Source organism: Hyperolius riggenbachi, chromosome 2 (genome assembly GCF_040937935.1).
Source record: "Hyperolius riggenbachi isolate aHypRig1 chromosome 2, aHypRig1.pri, whole genome shotgun sequence".
Classification (NCBI taxonomy): Eukaryota; Metazoa; Chordata; class Amphibia; order Anura; family Hyperoliidae; genus Hyperolius; species Hyperolius riggenbachi.
The window spans coordinates 277,659,471-277,675,619 of record NC_090647.1 but is presented as its reverse complement, the minus strand read 5'-3'; the positions used below and the strand labels follow the sequence as shown (position 1 = coordinate 277,675,619).

Below are 16,149 nucleotides of genomic sequence, written 5' to 3'. Positions count from 1 at the left end.
ATAACAGAGACCCTACTGTATATACTGTATAAAAGTGCAGCGAGAACTTTGCAGCAGTTGAAGTTTGTATGCAGACCATGACTTTGTGAAATTGTTTGGGGTATCTACAGAGACACAAACCACTGGAAACAATATACTGTAATCATTTTTTTAACACCAATGAGCCACTTTTATTGATATTACTACACTGCATCTTATTATACATGTAATGACAGTGCCACATCTACTAGACCCTAAATCATCAGTAACTCATTTGAAAGCAGGCCAAGTCCAGGGATACTACTAATTTACAGAATAAACATAAAGAGAAAATTGCAGCAAATACCGTAATGTAGTAGATTGTTTACAGACCTGCCAGCTTTGGTTATGATCATTTCAGTGCCTGCTTCATGAAACTTCTTCCACAGTTCCTTCTCATGAAGGTATACTTTGATATTTTCTATTGTCTGAAAATGGGAAAGGAAAGGGGCTATTAGACAAACTCTCACTCAACAGACAGCACTTTACATATTTTAACATAAACATTTTACTAGCTGTTCAAACATAATAAGAAAAAAAGGCCCGGCTGGAAAACGAATTGGCGCCGGTGGATAACAAAATCTCAATAACGATAATCATTGTTAATTAAATTGGTTAACGATAAATACTGTTTTAAAACAGACGGGAGTTGATAACGAAAATATATTAACGTTAAAAATTGTTATGCAATTCAACAATACAGCTTAACCCAATAACCCAACCCTACTCTCACACAGAGCCTTCCCCTGGTGGTGCCTAACCCTAACCACCACCCGGTGGTGCCTAACCCTAACCCCCCCTTCCACGGTGGTGCCTAACCCTAACCACATCCCCAGCAGAAACACCCTTCTACACATAGAAATTATAATATATTTGATAACGTAAAATCTGTACATAGAAACGAAATAATATGACAAAACATAATGTTGCAAGCTTCTAAAACGGTAGCATGCTTCAAAGACTTTAATGATCTAATGTTGTTAACGATATTTATCCGGAGCCCTAAGAATCTACCACAAAATGAGATCACGGCATACAGAATGCAGAATAGCCCAGACTTTTCTAGCATGCAATAAATGAAGACAACTTGCTAGACTAACTAAGAACAGTTCTAAGCAATGGTTATTGAAAGTTTTGATGACGAGGGGACCATGCACTAAGCTAGCAACTGAATCACCTCCAAGCAGAACTAGACCCCCAACCAGCTAACCACACTCTGTGGTATCACTTGCAACTTTCTGCTCTTTTGCCAAGCAGTTCCTATGTGTCCAGAATGCCTGGAATAAAATAGTTAGGGATGGGTAAATATGGCAAAAACAGATTAAAAAAATTACAACACGCATGCAGAGCTTTGCAAATCCGTGACTGGATTTTTTTCACAGAAATACTTGTAATATAGAATTGAATGGAAATGTGTAAAATATAAACCTTTCCAATCACAGTAATGCACAATTAAATACAAATGTATACAACATGAACCTTTCAGCCCCTTTCATGCTGAAGCATTGCGTCTCTCTCCCTCGCCGCTCCACCACCGCAGTGGCCTGCAGTGTGACAAAAGTGCTGTGGACAACACAGAGGTGATGCAGAGTCTGCAGTGCATTGCCAAGTGGTAAAGGCAGTAACACATGTTATGCAATTACATTGGAGCTAATGGAACCACAACCATCTGTTTAGATCAATATGTTTGTGGTAACAGTAGTAATGTGCAATTGTGTGCAAATGTGCTCAGTATTATTATTTTATATACAATTACCCAAAAATCTAAACCCCACAGTGATATATCAGAAATAGCAGTTACTGATTGCCTTTGCCTGTGTAGTGTATGTACAGTGTGTGTAATCCCAAAAATCTATTTACTGCTACTGTCTATACACCAACCGAAACCTTTCAATGCATTACAGCTCTCCATACAGCAGCTCTCCATACAGCCAGAGTGAAAGCTGGAAAAAGAATGAGAAGCTCCTCCCACTTTTCCCTTTAAGATGAGAACATCTTAATTACTATTGGTTGCTAGGGGCTGGCTGTATGTGATCCGATTCCTTTGCAAGAGCATCTGGCGGGAACACTCTACTGGATGTAGAGAAGGAAATTGGTAACTTACACTCCCCCTCCCCCCTCAAATAAGTCTCCTCATGGTGAATTTTGGCCCTAGGTTCACAAAGAATTTATTTTAACCAAATTGTCCAGACTCTGCGCAAATTTGAATCTATGACTTCACACATGTTGCCTGCTCATCCATAAATATAGTTACTCATCTGTCTTTAGGGAACTAATACCTCAGTTGATGTTATCTGTAGAAGTGTATATTCCAGATTATTGGTTATTCATCCCCCACTGGGCTGAAAAACGAGGTGCCGTGACTCAGTGCTGGTCGTAATGGAGAAAGCTACGCTTACGGATCATTACGCATAATTTTACGCTATTACGCATTACGAAATTACGCTTACGGCATAGACAGTCAATTTCGGTACATGTCTATAATTACGCGTAGCACTTACGCAATTACGCGTAAGTATACCGTAATTCAGGTTATTACGTTATAGGTTTTCGCGTAAAATCGTACTAGCAATTAATGCGTAAGGTCATGCTGCCAAGCGGAAAAGTTGACGCATGGATCAATGTTAGGTAGCCGCCGACTTTAAGGGTTAATAGCAAAGCCCCCTTAAGTGCTAAGAGCCTCAAATTTGGAGAATATATTAAGGAGATCAGAAGGAATAAGAGGAAAATTTTTTTTTCAAAAAGACCTTATAGTTTTTGAGAAAATCGATGTTAAAGTTTCAAAGGAAAAATATATACATTTAAAAACCCGCCGACTTTAACGGTTAATAGCAAAGCCTGCTTAAAATTTAGGAACACCAAATTCACAGGGTATATTAAGGGGATCAGTGGGAATAAGAGGAAAAATTTTTTTTTCAAAAAGACCTTATAGTTTTTGAGAAAATCGATTTTTAAGTTTCAAGGGCGAAAATGTCTTTTAAATGCGGAAAATGTCAGTTTTTTTTGCACAGGTAACAATAGTGTTTTATTTTCATAGATTCCCCCAAGTGGGAAGAGTTTTACTTACTTCGTTCTGAGTGTGGGAAATATAAAAAAAAAACGACGTGGGGTCCCCCCTCCCAGACCTCTTTAACCCCTTGTCCCCCATGCAGACTGGGATAGCCAGAATGCGGAGCACCGGCCGCGTGGGGCTCCGCACCCTGACTATACCAGCCCGCATGGTCCATGGATTGGGGGGTCTCGGAAGGGGAGGGGCAGCCAAGCTTTCCCCTCCCCCTCCGAGCCCTTGTCCAATCCAAGGACAAGGGGCTCTTCTCCACCTCCGCTGGGCGGTGGAGGTGGAGGCCGCGATTTCCTGGGGAGGGGTTCATGGTGGCATCTGGGAGTCCCCTTTAAAAAGGGGTCCCCCAGATGCCCACCCCCCTCCCAGGAGAAATGAGTATAGAGGTACTTGTAGTACCCCTTACCCATTTCCTTTAAGAGTTAAAAGTAAATAAACACACAAACACATAGAAAAAGTATTTTAATTGAACAAAAAACATAACCACGAAAAAAGTCCTTTAATATTCTTAATTAACCATTAATACTTACCTGTCCCTTTAAAAGCCAGTTCCCACGCAATATCCTCGGAAATATACTAATCAGTTACAATGTAACAAAGTTATTACAATGTAACAACTTTGTTACTTTGTAACACCACCGCACCCGACGTCACTCGCCGCTCACCCGCCGGCCGCCGCATACACGCTAGTCCCCGCCGGCTCCCGCCGTCCACTCCGCCCACACCTGTCACTCATATACATGCTGGCACCCATGGGTGCTAGCATGTATATAGGTGACATGTGGGAGAGGCGGGGAAGGCAGCGGAGCCGGCGGGGACTTAGCGTCCCTTCACCTGACAGAGCTCTGAGCTATATTAGCTCAGAGCTCTCGAAAGCATCTTTGTATTTGGGCTCCAAGGAGCCCCATTGGTCCTTAGCAGACCAATGGGGTTCCTTCAAATCAGAAGGAACCCCATTGGTCTGCTAAGGACCAATGGGGCTCCTTGGAGCCCAAATACAAAGATGCTTAGAGAGCTCTGAGCTATAGCTCAGAGCTCTGTCGGTCCGTGTAGCGCAGACGCGGTGGCGGCGGCGGCGGTGAGTGACGTCGGGTGCGGCGTAGTTACAATGTAACAAAGTTGTTACATTGTAATAACTTTGTTACATTGTAACTGATTAGTATATTTCCGAGGATATTGCGTGGGAACTGGCTTTTAAAGGGACAGGTAAGTATTAATGGTTAATTAAGAATATTAAAGGACTTTTTTCGTGGTTATGTTTTTTGTTCAATTAAAATACTTTTTCTATGTGTTTGTGTGTTTATTTACTTTTAACTCTTAAAGGAAATGGGTAAGGGGTACTACAAGTACCTCTATACTCATTTCTCCTGGGAGGGGGGTGGGCATCTGGGGGACCCCTTTTTAAAGGGGACTCCCAGATGCCACCATGAACCCCTCCCCAGGAAATCGCGGCCTCCACCTCCACCGCCCATCGGAGGTGGAGAAGAGCCCCTTGTCCTTGGATTGGACAAGGGCTCGGAGGGGGAGGGGAAAGCTTGGCTGCCCCTCCCCTTCCGAGACCCCCCAATCCATGGACCATGCGGGCTGGTATAGTCAGGGTGCGGAGCCCCACGCGGCCGGTGCTCCGCATTCTGGCTATCCCAGTCTGCATGGGGGACAAGGGGTTAAAGAGGTCTGGGAGGGGGGACCCCACGTCGTTTTTTTTTTATATTTCCCACACTCAGAACGAAGTAAGTAAAACTCTTCCCACTTGGGGGAATCTATGAAAATAAAACACTATTGTTACCTGTGCAAAAAAAACTGACATTTTCCGCATTTAAAAGACATTTTCGCCCTTGAAACTTAGAAATCGATTTTCTCAAAAACTATAAGGTCTTTTTGAAAAAATTTTTTACCTCTTATTCCCACTGATCCCCTTAATATACCCTGTGAATTTGGTGTTCCTAAATTTTAAGCAGGCTTTGCTATTAACCGTTAAAGTCGGCGGGTTTTTAAATGTATATATTTTTCCTTTGAAACTTTAACATCGATTTTCTTAAAAACTATAAGGTCTTTTTGAAAAAAATTTTTTTCCTCTTATTCCTTCTGATCTCCTTAATATATTCTCCAAATTTGAGGCTCTTAGCACTTAAGGGGGCTTTGCTATTAACCCTTAAAGTCGGCGGCTTTTTTATATTATACGGGAGCGTAATATTACGCGATTACGGCAGACTGTGTAATTTCAATGGGAGTTTACTGTCTTACGCGTAATTTGTTACGCGTAAAACGTAACCCTATGGTCTACGCGTAATTAATTACGCGTAATACCGTAACCTTACACGTAACGCTTACGGTGCATTTGTAGTGAATTACGATGCGTAATTACGCTAATGCGTAATTTCGGCCCAGCACTGCCGTGACTTACAGAATGTATTTTGTGCTTGAGCTGTGGCACCAGGGAAGTATACTACCGATATCCTTATACACTGCAGCTACCACATAAGCAACACAGACAGGGGCTCCTTGGCTCCTAATCATTACTAGGGAGCCTGCATATTAGCTATTTCATATATTTGCTGGATCCGCGAAGCAGGCCTTTACAAGGCTCTCCAAACATGTCTTACTTTGCTCCACTACATAAACAATGTAAGGGACTTGCAGTACTGGCAAGTATCTTTTCACCCTGTTCTCCCTCACTGCAGTGTTGCTCCAGAGTCATCATTATCCCAGGAAATGCCTCCTAAGGGCTTGTTCACACTTGGCAATTTTTCAGCGCTTTACTGATTGCCGGCGATCAGCAAAGCGCTGCTCCTAATTTATCCCTATGGATACATTCACACTACGGCGTTTGCAATTTTGTTCAATCGCAAACGTACTGCATGCAGCGTTTCGGGGGTGATTGCGCTGTTATTCTCATTCTATTGAATGGGAGTTACAAGCGCAAATTGCGCTAAATCACACATTTTTGCCTGTTTGGCTCCGTGATCGCGGGCAAACGGCGCTCCCAGCGCCGAGTGTAAACTAGCACTTAGAAGCCAGTCTTCTAATCTTTGGGGACTTCTTCATGGGCTGCAAAAATCCATTTTATCGCAAAGGGTATCTGCTACCCTTCCTTCACATGTCTTCCAGTTAGCATGCATTTATTTTTTGTAGCATTGGAAGCACTGAGAAAGTGTTTGGTTTACTCACACATTTTATTGGAGTGTTTAAAGTGAGCACAAGTCGTTTCAGTTTCCACTGTTTTACTTCGACGTAAAAAAAATCTCCACTCTTTGAATTTTTTACTTTATTGATCGGAAATATGCCTCAAACATAATTTTACATTGAGTGTTCTCCTAAGCAAGGAGGCAATAATCTACATCGCATTTTTACATTATTGTGTCTTACAATATGGTGCAACAAGTCTATATAATGTATAATATATGTTTACAGTAGTCAAAATTTTGATTTGTGAAAGTACAAAATACAGATGCTGTATTGGAACAACATAAAGGATTTTTACAATTTTGCTTGACTTCTGGTGTTGTTGCAGATTTTTTTTAATAGTTCCATTCCAGGCAGTCCAATATAGTTGTGAGAGAACGCGGAAAAGCTGCTGCGTGTGCTGACAGCAAGGCGGCTGATTCCGCGTCTAGTGCGGCGGTTTGAACGCAGAAGCATGCGTCTGGTACTGTGAGAGAACGCAGAAAGGCCGCCGCGTGTACTGATAGCAAGGCGGCTGGTTCCGCGTCCAGCGCGGCGGGTTGCACGCAGCAGCATGCGTCTGGTGTGGCTGGGTCTGTTAGTTCACATAGATTCAGGAATACGCGCGCTGAGAGGCAGAACTTTTATGACGGCCAAGGGGGATCAGCTGACCAGGCTGGTCAGCTGACCTCAGAGCAAGTGACTATTGGTCCATCACTTAGGGGTGGCGCCAGAGAGCGCTGCTCTATATATAGTTACTGTTGGCCAGTCTCAAGTTGTCTGCCGTTGCGAACACTATGTGGAAGCACTCAGACCTTAGTCAGATCCAACAGTGTGTTTGAACCAGGAGGACCTGGGAATTCACACTGAGCCAGATTACTACTGTGTTATTATTGTGTTATACTTCAGACTAGTTCCAGGGTGTAGAGACCACGGACCTCACACCCAAGATTAGGAAACTTGTGTTATCATTCTGTTATACTTCAGACTAGTTCCAGGGTGTAGAGACCATGGACCTCACACCCAAGATTAGGGAACTTGTGTTATCATTCTGTTATACTTCACACTAGTTCCAGGGTGTAGAGACCACGGACCTCACACCCAAGATTAGGGAAGTTGTGTTATCATTCTGTTATACTTCAGACTAGTTCCAGGGTGTAGAGACCACGGACCTCACACCCAAGACTAGGCATTGTTTGATATCTGTTATGACCTATGGCTTTCCTGACTATCCCTCCGCTCTCTGATTCGGTACCACGCACATCTGATTATCCGTTGCCAACCCTGCCTGTCTTGGATACCGAATCAGCCTTCTGTCTTTGTACTTTGTCTGTCCGTGTGTTGCCGACCTGGCTTGCCCGACCTCGAGAGCTATCTCTCTCCTTTAAGAGATAGTCTCCAGACCAGCTAGTGACATCCACCTTCAGGTGTCACTCACTCACTGGCCCTTCCTACCTTCAGCCTGAGACTCCACCCCTTGGAAGGTCTCAGGCTGCTGGAAGGTTCTCGCTCTTCTCAAAAGAGCAGTTTTGCCCATACTGCCAAGGACCACCTGCTCATCAGGTGGTTTACTCAAAGTCATTACTGTTGCACCAAACACTCACTATATATACAGGTGTCCAGAGGTTAGAAATATATCTGTATTATTGGTGATTCTGCAGATCATCCATAAACAGGTATATATCTGTATTCTTGGTGATACTGCAGATCACCAATAATCATATTCTCTGACACCGATGTGTGCTGACACCGATCGTTACAATAGTACAATTCAAACTAAAATTGGGCTCCTTCTTAAATAAATCCTGTAAAAATGTATCAGTTGTGCGCAAATTCTTCTCCACTTTAATGTTATCAAGATTTACCTTTCCAATTCAACTTTCTAAAACTAACAGTGAGTCTAAAATACATTACTCTACTTTGTGTAGCACTAGTTTTCAGTACAAGCAGACCAGGTATCTTTGTTTTGTGCACAGATCAGGCTTATGGTGCAATATGATCACCCTTCATTTAAAGAAATAGATAATATCTCCTGCTTCAGCTAATGTGTACCAGGGTCTCCTGAGACCCCCATACTGTACATACTGGCCCAGTGTGTCAAAGTTGGAGTCATTAATAGTTGTTGTTTGCTTCTGCAAAACTCCTGTCTTCATTCATGATCTTGATTTCAGTATTGCATCTTTCTTGTTTATAGAAGGCTTGACCGTGATTTGTAGCTCTTGTCCCGTTTATAGTCCTTGACTGCTTGTTTGAAGAGTGTCTGGTTGAGATCTGTCCTCATTGAGCAACTTGCTGAGAGCTCCATTTCTATTTACATAGTAGGCAAAGACAACATGAAGGCAAAAAAATCCTTCAAATAGGATGTAACACAGGTGTTTAATGGCTCCAGAGACCTTTGCTGAATCATCCTTACCAAGCGGAGGATGCTACATGACTATTTGGAGGTTTTTGAATTACTAACCCCCATAGGGATGTTTGTATGCTGGACGGTGCTCTTTCTCTAGTAGTGCAATCTAAGAACATAATTATTTCAATAAATATTCTAAAATATCAATAAATGCCAAGAGATAGCCAAGGGAAAATCCTTTTATTTTTGGAACTGTGATATCATTTTTTTCTTTTTATGAAATCAATAATAGCAAACCACAATCATATGTTTAAAAATATTTTTGAAGTGGCAACAATACAAAATATTTTGTTATGGCGTGTCTGGGGAATGCAGCATCTGCTCTTTAATTTGTTTCATAAAACAATATCATTACATCACAAAGAAATATCCCCAATGCCAAAACCTGGAGTCCTCAGGCTTTCCAGGGAACAAATCCATGTTAGATGACTTAAAATAATGATGAAAAATAATTTCATCTGCAGACCGGAGATGTAAAAAAAAATCCAGGCTCGCCACAAATTCTTTAAAATATTTTTATGTGCAGATGTAGTCCTTTAAAAACCTCTTAGACTAATTTTCAGTTTCTTAAAGGATTAGTGAACTAACTAATGTTAGTTTGCCTCTTGTTCTGTCCTTGAAAAGTCAGTGACAGCACTTACCAAAGAGCTGTCACTTTTTTTTAAAGAAGTCCTGCCATGTGAAATAGCACATGGTTTAAATCTGTCCGAAAACTGTTGAAATATTCAGTGTGCAAGCACTGTTGTTGTTCTGACTTGGGTTAAATGGAATTTTTCCCTGAATATAATTTATTTGGTTCATAGATGATTAAACTGCAGAAGGATCCTATTGAGAGGAAAATTTGGTGGGTTATCTTTAAATTCTTGGACCTTAACAACAACCAGTTAATGGCCAAGGACTCTGTAAATCATGTTTTTGGTGGCAGGTATCCTACTGGACACCTGTGATCACCCAAGCCCTTTACAGAGCTGCAACTTTATATCGAGCAGCCACTCTGCTGGGGTGATAGTTAAATAGTACATTTGATGCAAGGGAAATATGTCGTCTTTACTGCTGTGTGTGGCTTATTGCACAGTATAACAAAAATATTATAAAATCCTACTGGCAGAAACCAGAACTCCATAGCTGTGTTGTAAACCAGTTCATTTCTGTAAGGAATAGCGGAGATGCCGCCGCGGAGACAAGCGGCATGGCGGCTATCTCCGCGTATCAGCCGGCGGCCTCTGTTAGATGCTCAAGTTATGCCTGGTCCTTCCATTGCTCACAGGTTAAGGGCTAAGCATGCACGAGCAGAGAGACAGGACCTTTATGCAGCTAAGAGGGGGGTCAGCTGATCCTGCGGTCAGCTGACTCCAGCTGGCATCCGGATTGGCTGGGGGATTGGGGCGGCGCTGTGGAGCTTGCTGGGTATATATAGAGCAGGCCTGTCAGTAGCTCCGCGTCTGCTGTTGCGTATGCTATATTGTGTTAGGGCTCAGACCCCAGTCAGTTCCCAAAGTGTGTTAGAACCAGCCGGAGCTGGGAATTCACACTTATCTAGATTCTGTTGATAGCTTTAAAGTACTAGTGCATTGTTTATTTGTTATGACCTATTGCTTCCTCTGACTATTCTTCCGTTTGTCGATTCTGTACCTCAGTCTATCTGATTCACGTTGCCGACGTTGCTGAAGATCAAGATGGCGCCGGACTCGGACGCCTCGGCCACAGGGCTCCGGCCTTTTTCTTCCTTTTGAGGAGGTCTCTCCCTCCACTCACCTCTTGCCTCGTCTTGTGCTGGGGTAAGAGGCGGAGGGCATCGGTGGAATCCAGTCTGGCCCCGCAAACAGCCACGGACCGCGGGTGGAAGGCAAGGAAGCGGTGAGCTGCTCGGAGGGGATCAGCTGTTTGGGAGCCCACGTGCAGCATGGAACCTAGCTGCACGGAGCTCCGCTGACCTGCCGCCGCTGCCCCCGGACCATCGGGACACCATCCGCTCTGCAGGCAGGATCAGCTGTTTAGGAGCCCACGTGCAGCATGGATCTTAGCTGCACGGAGCTCCGCTGACCTGCTGCCGCTGCCCCCGGACCATCGGGACACCATCCGCTCTGCAGGCAGGATCAGCTGTTCGGGAGCCCACGTGCATCATGGAACTTAGCTGCACGGAGCTCCGCTGATCTGCCGCCGCTGCCCCAGGACCATCAGGACACCATCCGTGCCGGAGCCACCGACCCCCACGCAGCATTTGAGGCCCGACGACCAGGTTTGGCTCCTAGGGAGAGGCCACCATACTCCGCACACTCAGGGGACAAATGTCATGCAGGCCTCCGTGCAGGCCCCCAGCGGTGCGCCTGGCCGACAAACCGCCTGAGGGCCGACAGCTGATAAGCTGTTCGAGCCACCGCCACCCCTTGTGTGCAGGAGGCCTTACCTTCCGGGTCTCCCACGTAGTAGGGGGGGTCCTTTCCAGACGCAGCCCCCAGCCTTCATCAGAGTCATCCTCCACTGCCGAAGCTCGTATCGCCCACCACTCAGCCGGAAGGACCAGCGATGTGCCTGCTCCAGGCACCTGGCGACTTTTCCATGGGGACAGACTCTGTTTCGGACTGCTTCGTCAGTCCCTGGGGTGCCTCTTTTTTAACCTGCAGCCCTGGGGTGGGACTCTGCCTCTCTCCTCTTGCCCTGGCTCCTTCTCTTCTCTCTTTCCTCCTCAGTCTTTTTAGCTATTCCTTCTCTTTTCTCTCTTTCGCTGTCCACTTTTCTCTCTTTCGCTCCTTTCGCTGTCCACTTTTTCTCCAGGACTCACGGCGGGGCGTCTGGAGCTGCTGCGGAGCTGAGCGAGCGCCACCGGCAGATGGCCACCGGCTGCTCCCCTCACACAGCTCTCCAGACTTCCCCACGCGTCCGTCAGTATAGCTAGTGTGCTGTATATATAAGTGCTGTGTATATATGTATATGCTACTTGTACTACTGTACCTGACTGTATATGTTGGACTGCATGCACGTGTTTGTACCATCTCCGACCCTGTCTGTGCCAAAAATAATTCCGGGTACAACCCCCGTTGTACTTGGCGAAATAAACGTGATTCTGATTCTGATTCTGATTCTGACCCTGCTTGTCCCTGGCGTTGAATCAGTCTTCCGATTCTGTACTTTGTCTGTCCACTCGTTGTCAAACTCTGTCTGACCACTCTACCCGCACTGGTGGGCACTGCCACTAGTGAGGGAAATCAGTTTCCTGCACCAATCTCCTAGGTGTAGGATACTTCCTTATAGTCGGGATACCTGCTCCTCAGGTATCCTAGGCTGCAGTACTGTCTGTCTCACTCTATCCTCGGCTGCAGTACTATCTGTGTCACTTGCCATTAGGCTGCAATACTATCTGTGTCACTTGCCATCAGGCTGCAGTACTATCTGTGTCGCTTGCTATTAGGCTGCAGTACAGTCTGTCTCACTGTAGCTTAGGCTGCAGTACGCCTGAATTATACGGGGCTACAGCACCAATTGTATCAACTACTCCTAGGCTGCAAGACAGTCAGCTCCATCTGTTCTACAGGGGAGCCTGAGTTCAGCACTACTGTGGTTCTCTCCTTATACTATGCCCCAAAAACACTACCGGGATGCAGTACACTCTGAATCACTTGCTCCACAGGTGATCAGTTATCCAGCATTATTGCATTATACACATTAGCCCTCTTGCCTGCAATGCTGTCTGACTCACCCCGCCATTAGGTGAGCATCAGCTGCAGGCTGAGTCACCCGCTCCTCGGGTAAACCCTCTCATCTGAATTACTGTTACACCCAAACACAATCCTCCACTGGTTGTCACGTGTCAGGCTATACTAGTATTATTGGTGATTCTGCAGATCACCATATAATCAGGTATAGCATCTGTATTATTGGTGATACTGCAGATCACCAATAATCAGAGTTCTCTGTGTGCTGACACCGATCGTTACAATTTCTTAGTGTTCTAGGACTTCCGGGACTAGTTATCTACATTTGCAATTGCAGCATTTAACACCAAGGATTGAGCAGCACTGCATGGTGATGCCCCAAACTATTTTCTTGTGTTTGTCATCATCATCATCATCGTCATCTTTTCCTTGTGCTGTAACTAAAGTAATACAGAAAATGAAAAAGCAGAGGTTGATACCAGTTAGTCAGCAAGTCAGCCAAAGAAACCAGGGAGCAGGCAGTAAAAGAGTCAGACATAGCATGGTTCACACATAAATCTGTACATTTGTGGTCCAGTTCTGTACTGTCAGTTTTGCGTCAGTTTTGCATCAGTTTTAACTGACAAGATTGGAACTGGACACCTTTTATGTGTGAACACACCCATAGATAACTGATACAAAACTGACAGGACTGGACTGGAAATGTACACATCTTATGTGTTAAACAAGCCATTAAAAACTCGTACAAAACTGATGCAAAACTGACAGGACAGGCCTGGACCAGAAATGTACAGATTTGTGTGGACACAGCCATAGAAGACTCATCCAAAACTGATGCTAACTGTAAAAAACTGACCAGACAGGGCACCTTTTATGTGTGAACTCAGCCTTAGGCATCAAATCAGATCAGTTATCATGGAGCAGAAGACAGGAATGGATTTAGGACAAGAATGAGGAATTACAAGAGCAGAGAAAATAAGTCTGGACTCCAGGGAACAGAAAACCAGGGTAATCAGGAAAGAAATTTCATGGAGTAGCCAGGATCTAGCTTAAAGGTTGTAAGTTCAAAAACAACAGCGCTGAAAGGAAAAAGGTATTTCAGCAGTGCTTTATCTCACCAGCAGTGATTAGCGAGGCAGAGACACAGAGTTCCAAAACTAAATTCAGCAAACATTTTGACAGTCTTTCATAGTCCTTGTAGATACCTATGATTTGCTACATATCGTTGAGTCTTTGTGTATGATGTAGCAGAACACTCAGCACACATTGTTGCTTCTAAAACAATGGCACTGGTGTTGCAACCAATCCCATTAAAAACTAACCAAATCATAGCCACTGTTTTCACCTTACACCCCCCTTCCCCCCAATAAATAAACAAACAAACTATACAGGTAAAGCTTTATTTTGTTATTAACACCAATCTGACCTCCATAGCTACAGCATGGCCCAAGTAGCAGTCTTCCCAAGAGGTTCTACCAATTAAAGTAAGATAGACATACTGTACATGCATATAATTTTATATTTATTGAATTATTTCTTGTAAAACGTCTCTGATCTAATTTCTAAGAAAGACCCCTGCATGTGCTTTTTCCTTCTCAGATCCACACTACAAGAAAAAAATGTCTAAATGCATGGAAACCTGAGTGCAGAGAAAATGCTTCAATTCAAGGATTTGCTTCTAGCTGCTTCTCCAAAGCTTTTCCTAATGGTGGCTGGGATGCTTCTGCAACCCATTGCAACTCTACTACCGATGGAAGGTGAGCAGTCAGTTGCAGTATCAACACCACCAGCGGGGATGTCTGACCCACCCAGGCATTGTTAACTTTTCTTAATTCAGCAGTGAGCTGGCCTGGGCTAACACTCACAGGTAATGCTTGCCCATGATGATCAACAATTATGTCAACTCCATCTCAGATACCAACATTATCGTAAACAAAGAAAGAACTTATGGACAACTCAGAGTCTTAGGATGGAGCTTGTAAAAAATGTTTTGGCCTTCTCTACTGCAAGTGCCTATCAGGAAGAATGTGAGCCACAGATGCCTCCACTCTCCATGGACAATGGCAATCTTCTGAATGTTAATATTATGTACAAGACTTTCAACTCAGATACGTTCTACATCCCAGTGGCTTCCATTCCAATGTTCCTGCAAGGTTGCGAGGCTTCTGCTTTTGCTATTACTGAGGCTTCTGTCACTGCTACCTCCATATTCCACTACCACATTTTATGTAATAGATGACACTCACAAATGCCTGCCCAGTGCATGGGCCCACATATATAATTCCCTAACCATGTGAACTTTGTGTATATACACAAGTCCTTGTCCTGTGTGAACACTTACTGGGCAGCTGCAGTCTGCACCCTTGTGACACTACTTTTATTAAATTGCACATATGGACACACAATTCCTGCATTAACAACATAATAAAAGGCAGAGCCATCACTGCACCCAGCACTGTAATAAATAAATCACTCATTTTAGTTACAATAGTAACACCACCAGTGCAGTCACATGATAATAACGGTGAATATACTTACATCCAGGCACTGCATGCAGCACTACACATACAAATAGCCACTGTAGGGCAGAAATGAGGTGACATCATCAAAACAACAAAAGCAAAAACACTTCACAACAGGCTAAATGAGTAAACTAGATAGATAGTCTCATCTGTTTACTAACAGCAAATAGGTACACACTCTACACTGTTCCTGACTTAGATTAACAGTCAAGGCCATCTCTGCTAAGAATCTTAAGGGGCCCATACACTGGCCGATTTCAGCCTTCGATCAATTGATCGATTCGATCGAATTGATCGATCCAAAATTGATTGCCGATCGATTGACCGATCGATTTGCGGCTGGTTTCAGTCGATTTGATCTATCTGGCAGGATGGAAAATCTAGGTGCTGCTGGCACAGATCGATGGCCTATAGAGTTGCATTGGATCTAATAGTCCAATAATGCATTTAGATTGATTTTCAATAGATTTCCAATAGATTTCATTCTGAAATCTATTGGAAATCTGTTCGTAGTGTGTGGCACACATCAGATAGATTCCTGTCAGATTCGACTTGACAGGCATCTGACACAAATCTATCCGATGGTCGAATCTGCTGTAAATCTATCTATCTCATCTGAGTGCATTGTTCACCTCCTTACCCCACCTGTTGGAAGCTACTTTGTCATGCACCATGCCATTGTCACTCCTCCCTCTCCATAGCAATAAAATTCTTCCCAAGGCTGTAACTTTGCAACAGGTCTCTATAGCACTTGGCCTTAGAGTGTTGTCTAGTGTTGGGCGAACAGTGTTCGCCACTGTTCGGGTTCTGCAGAACATCACCCTGTTCGGGAGATGTTCGCGTTCGGCCGAACACCTGATGGTGTTCGGCCTTTTAAGTTCGGGTTCGCCCCGAACTACTAAATGGCCGCCGAACAGGGCCGAACAGGGCCCCTGTTCGGCCGAACAGGGCCCTGTTCGGCCGAATACTGCCCCCCTATGGGTACCGTACTACTGCTGAACCGCCCGCTGCCCGGCCTCCCTCAACGCGTCACTCTCCGGACTCCTCCTCCTCAGTCACTCACTTCACAGTGCCGCCCACTGCCAGCCACCCACTACCACCGGACCGGTACTTCCTGAAACTTTTGTATGGGGAAGCGGGCAGAGGGGGGAGCGCTAGCGGAGGGGGTGGGGTGAATTCACGACCCTCCCACGATCGGGGCATGCTCCCCCCTTATGCCTGCGACCCCATAGGGCCCCCAAAAGCGGGATGTTCGGGGAGTTCGGGGTTCGGCCCGAACATTGCGGCCATGTTCGGCGAACTTTCCCGAACCCGAACATCCAGGTG

At 44.6% G+C, this 16,149-nt stretch overlaps 1 protein-coding gene across 1 annotated transcript in view; it reads right to left on the bottom strand.

Moving 5' to 3' along the window:
- Positions 1–16,149, bottom strand: part of TBX4 (T-box transcription factor 4) — a 223,848-nt gene that overhangs the window by 170,040 nt on the left and 37,659 nt on the right. The window contains exon 2 of the mRNA XM_068265381.1: positions 352–446. Coding sequence (XP_068121482.1) covers positions 352–446 — 95 coding nt within the window. The remainder of the gene's footprint in view (positions 1–351; positions 447–16,149) is intronic.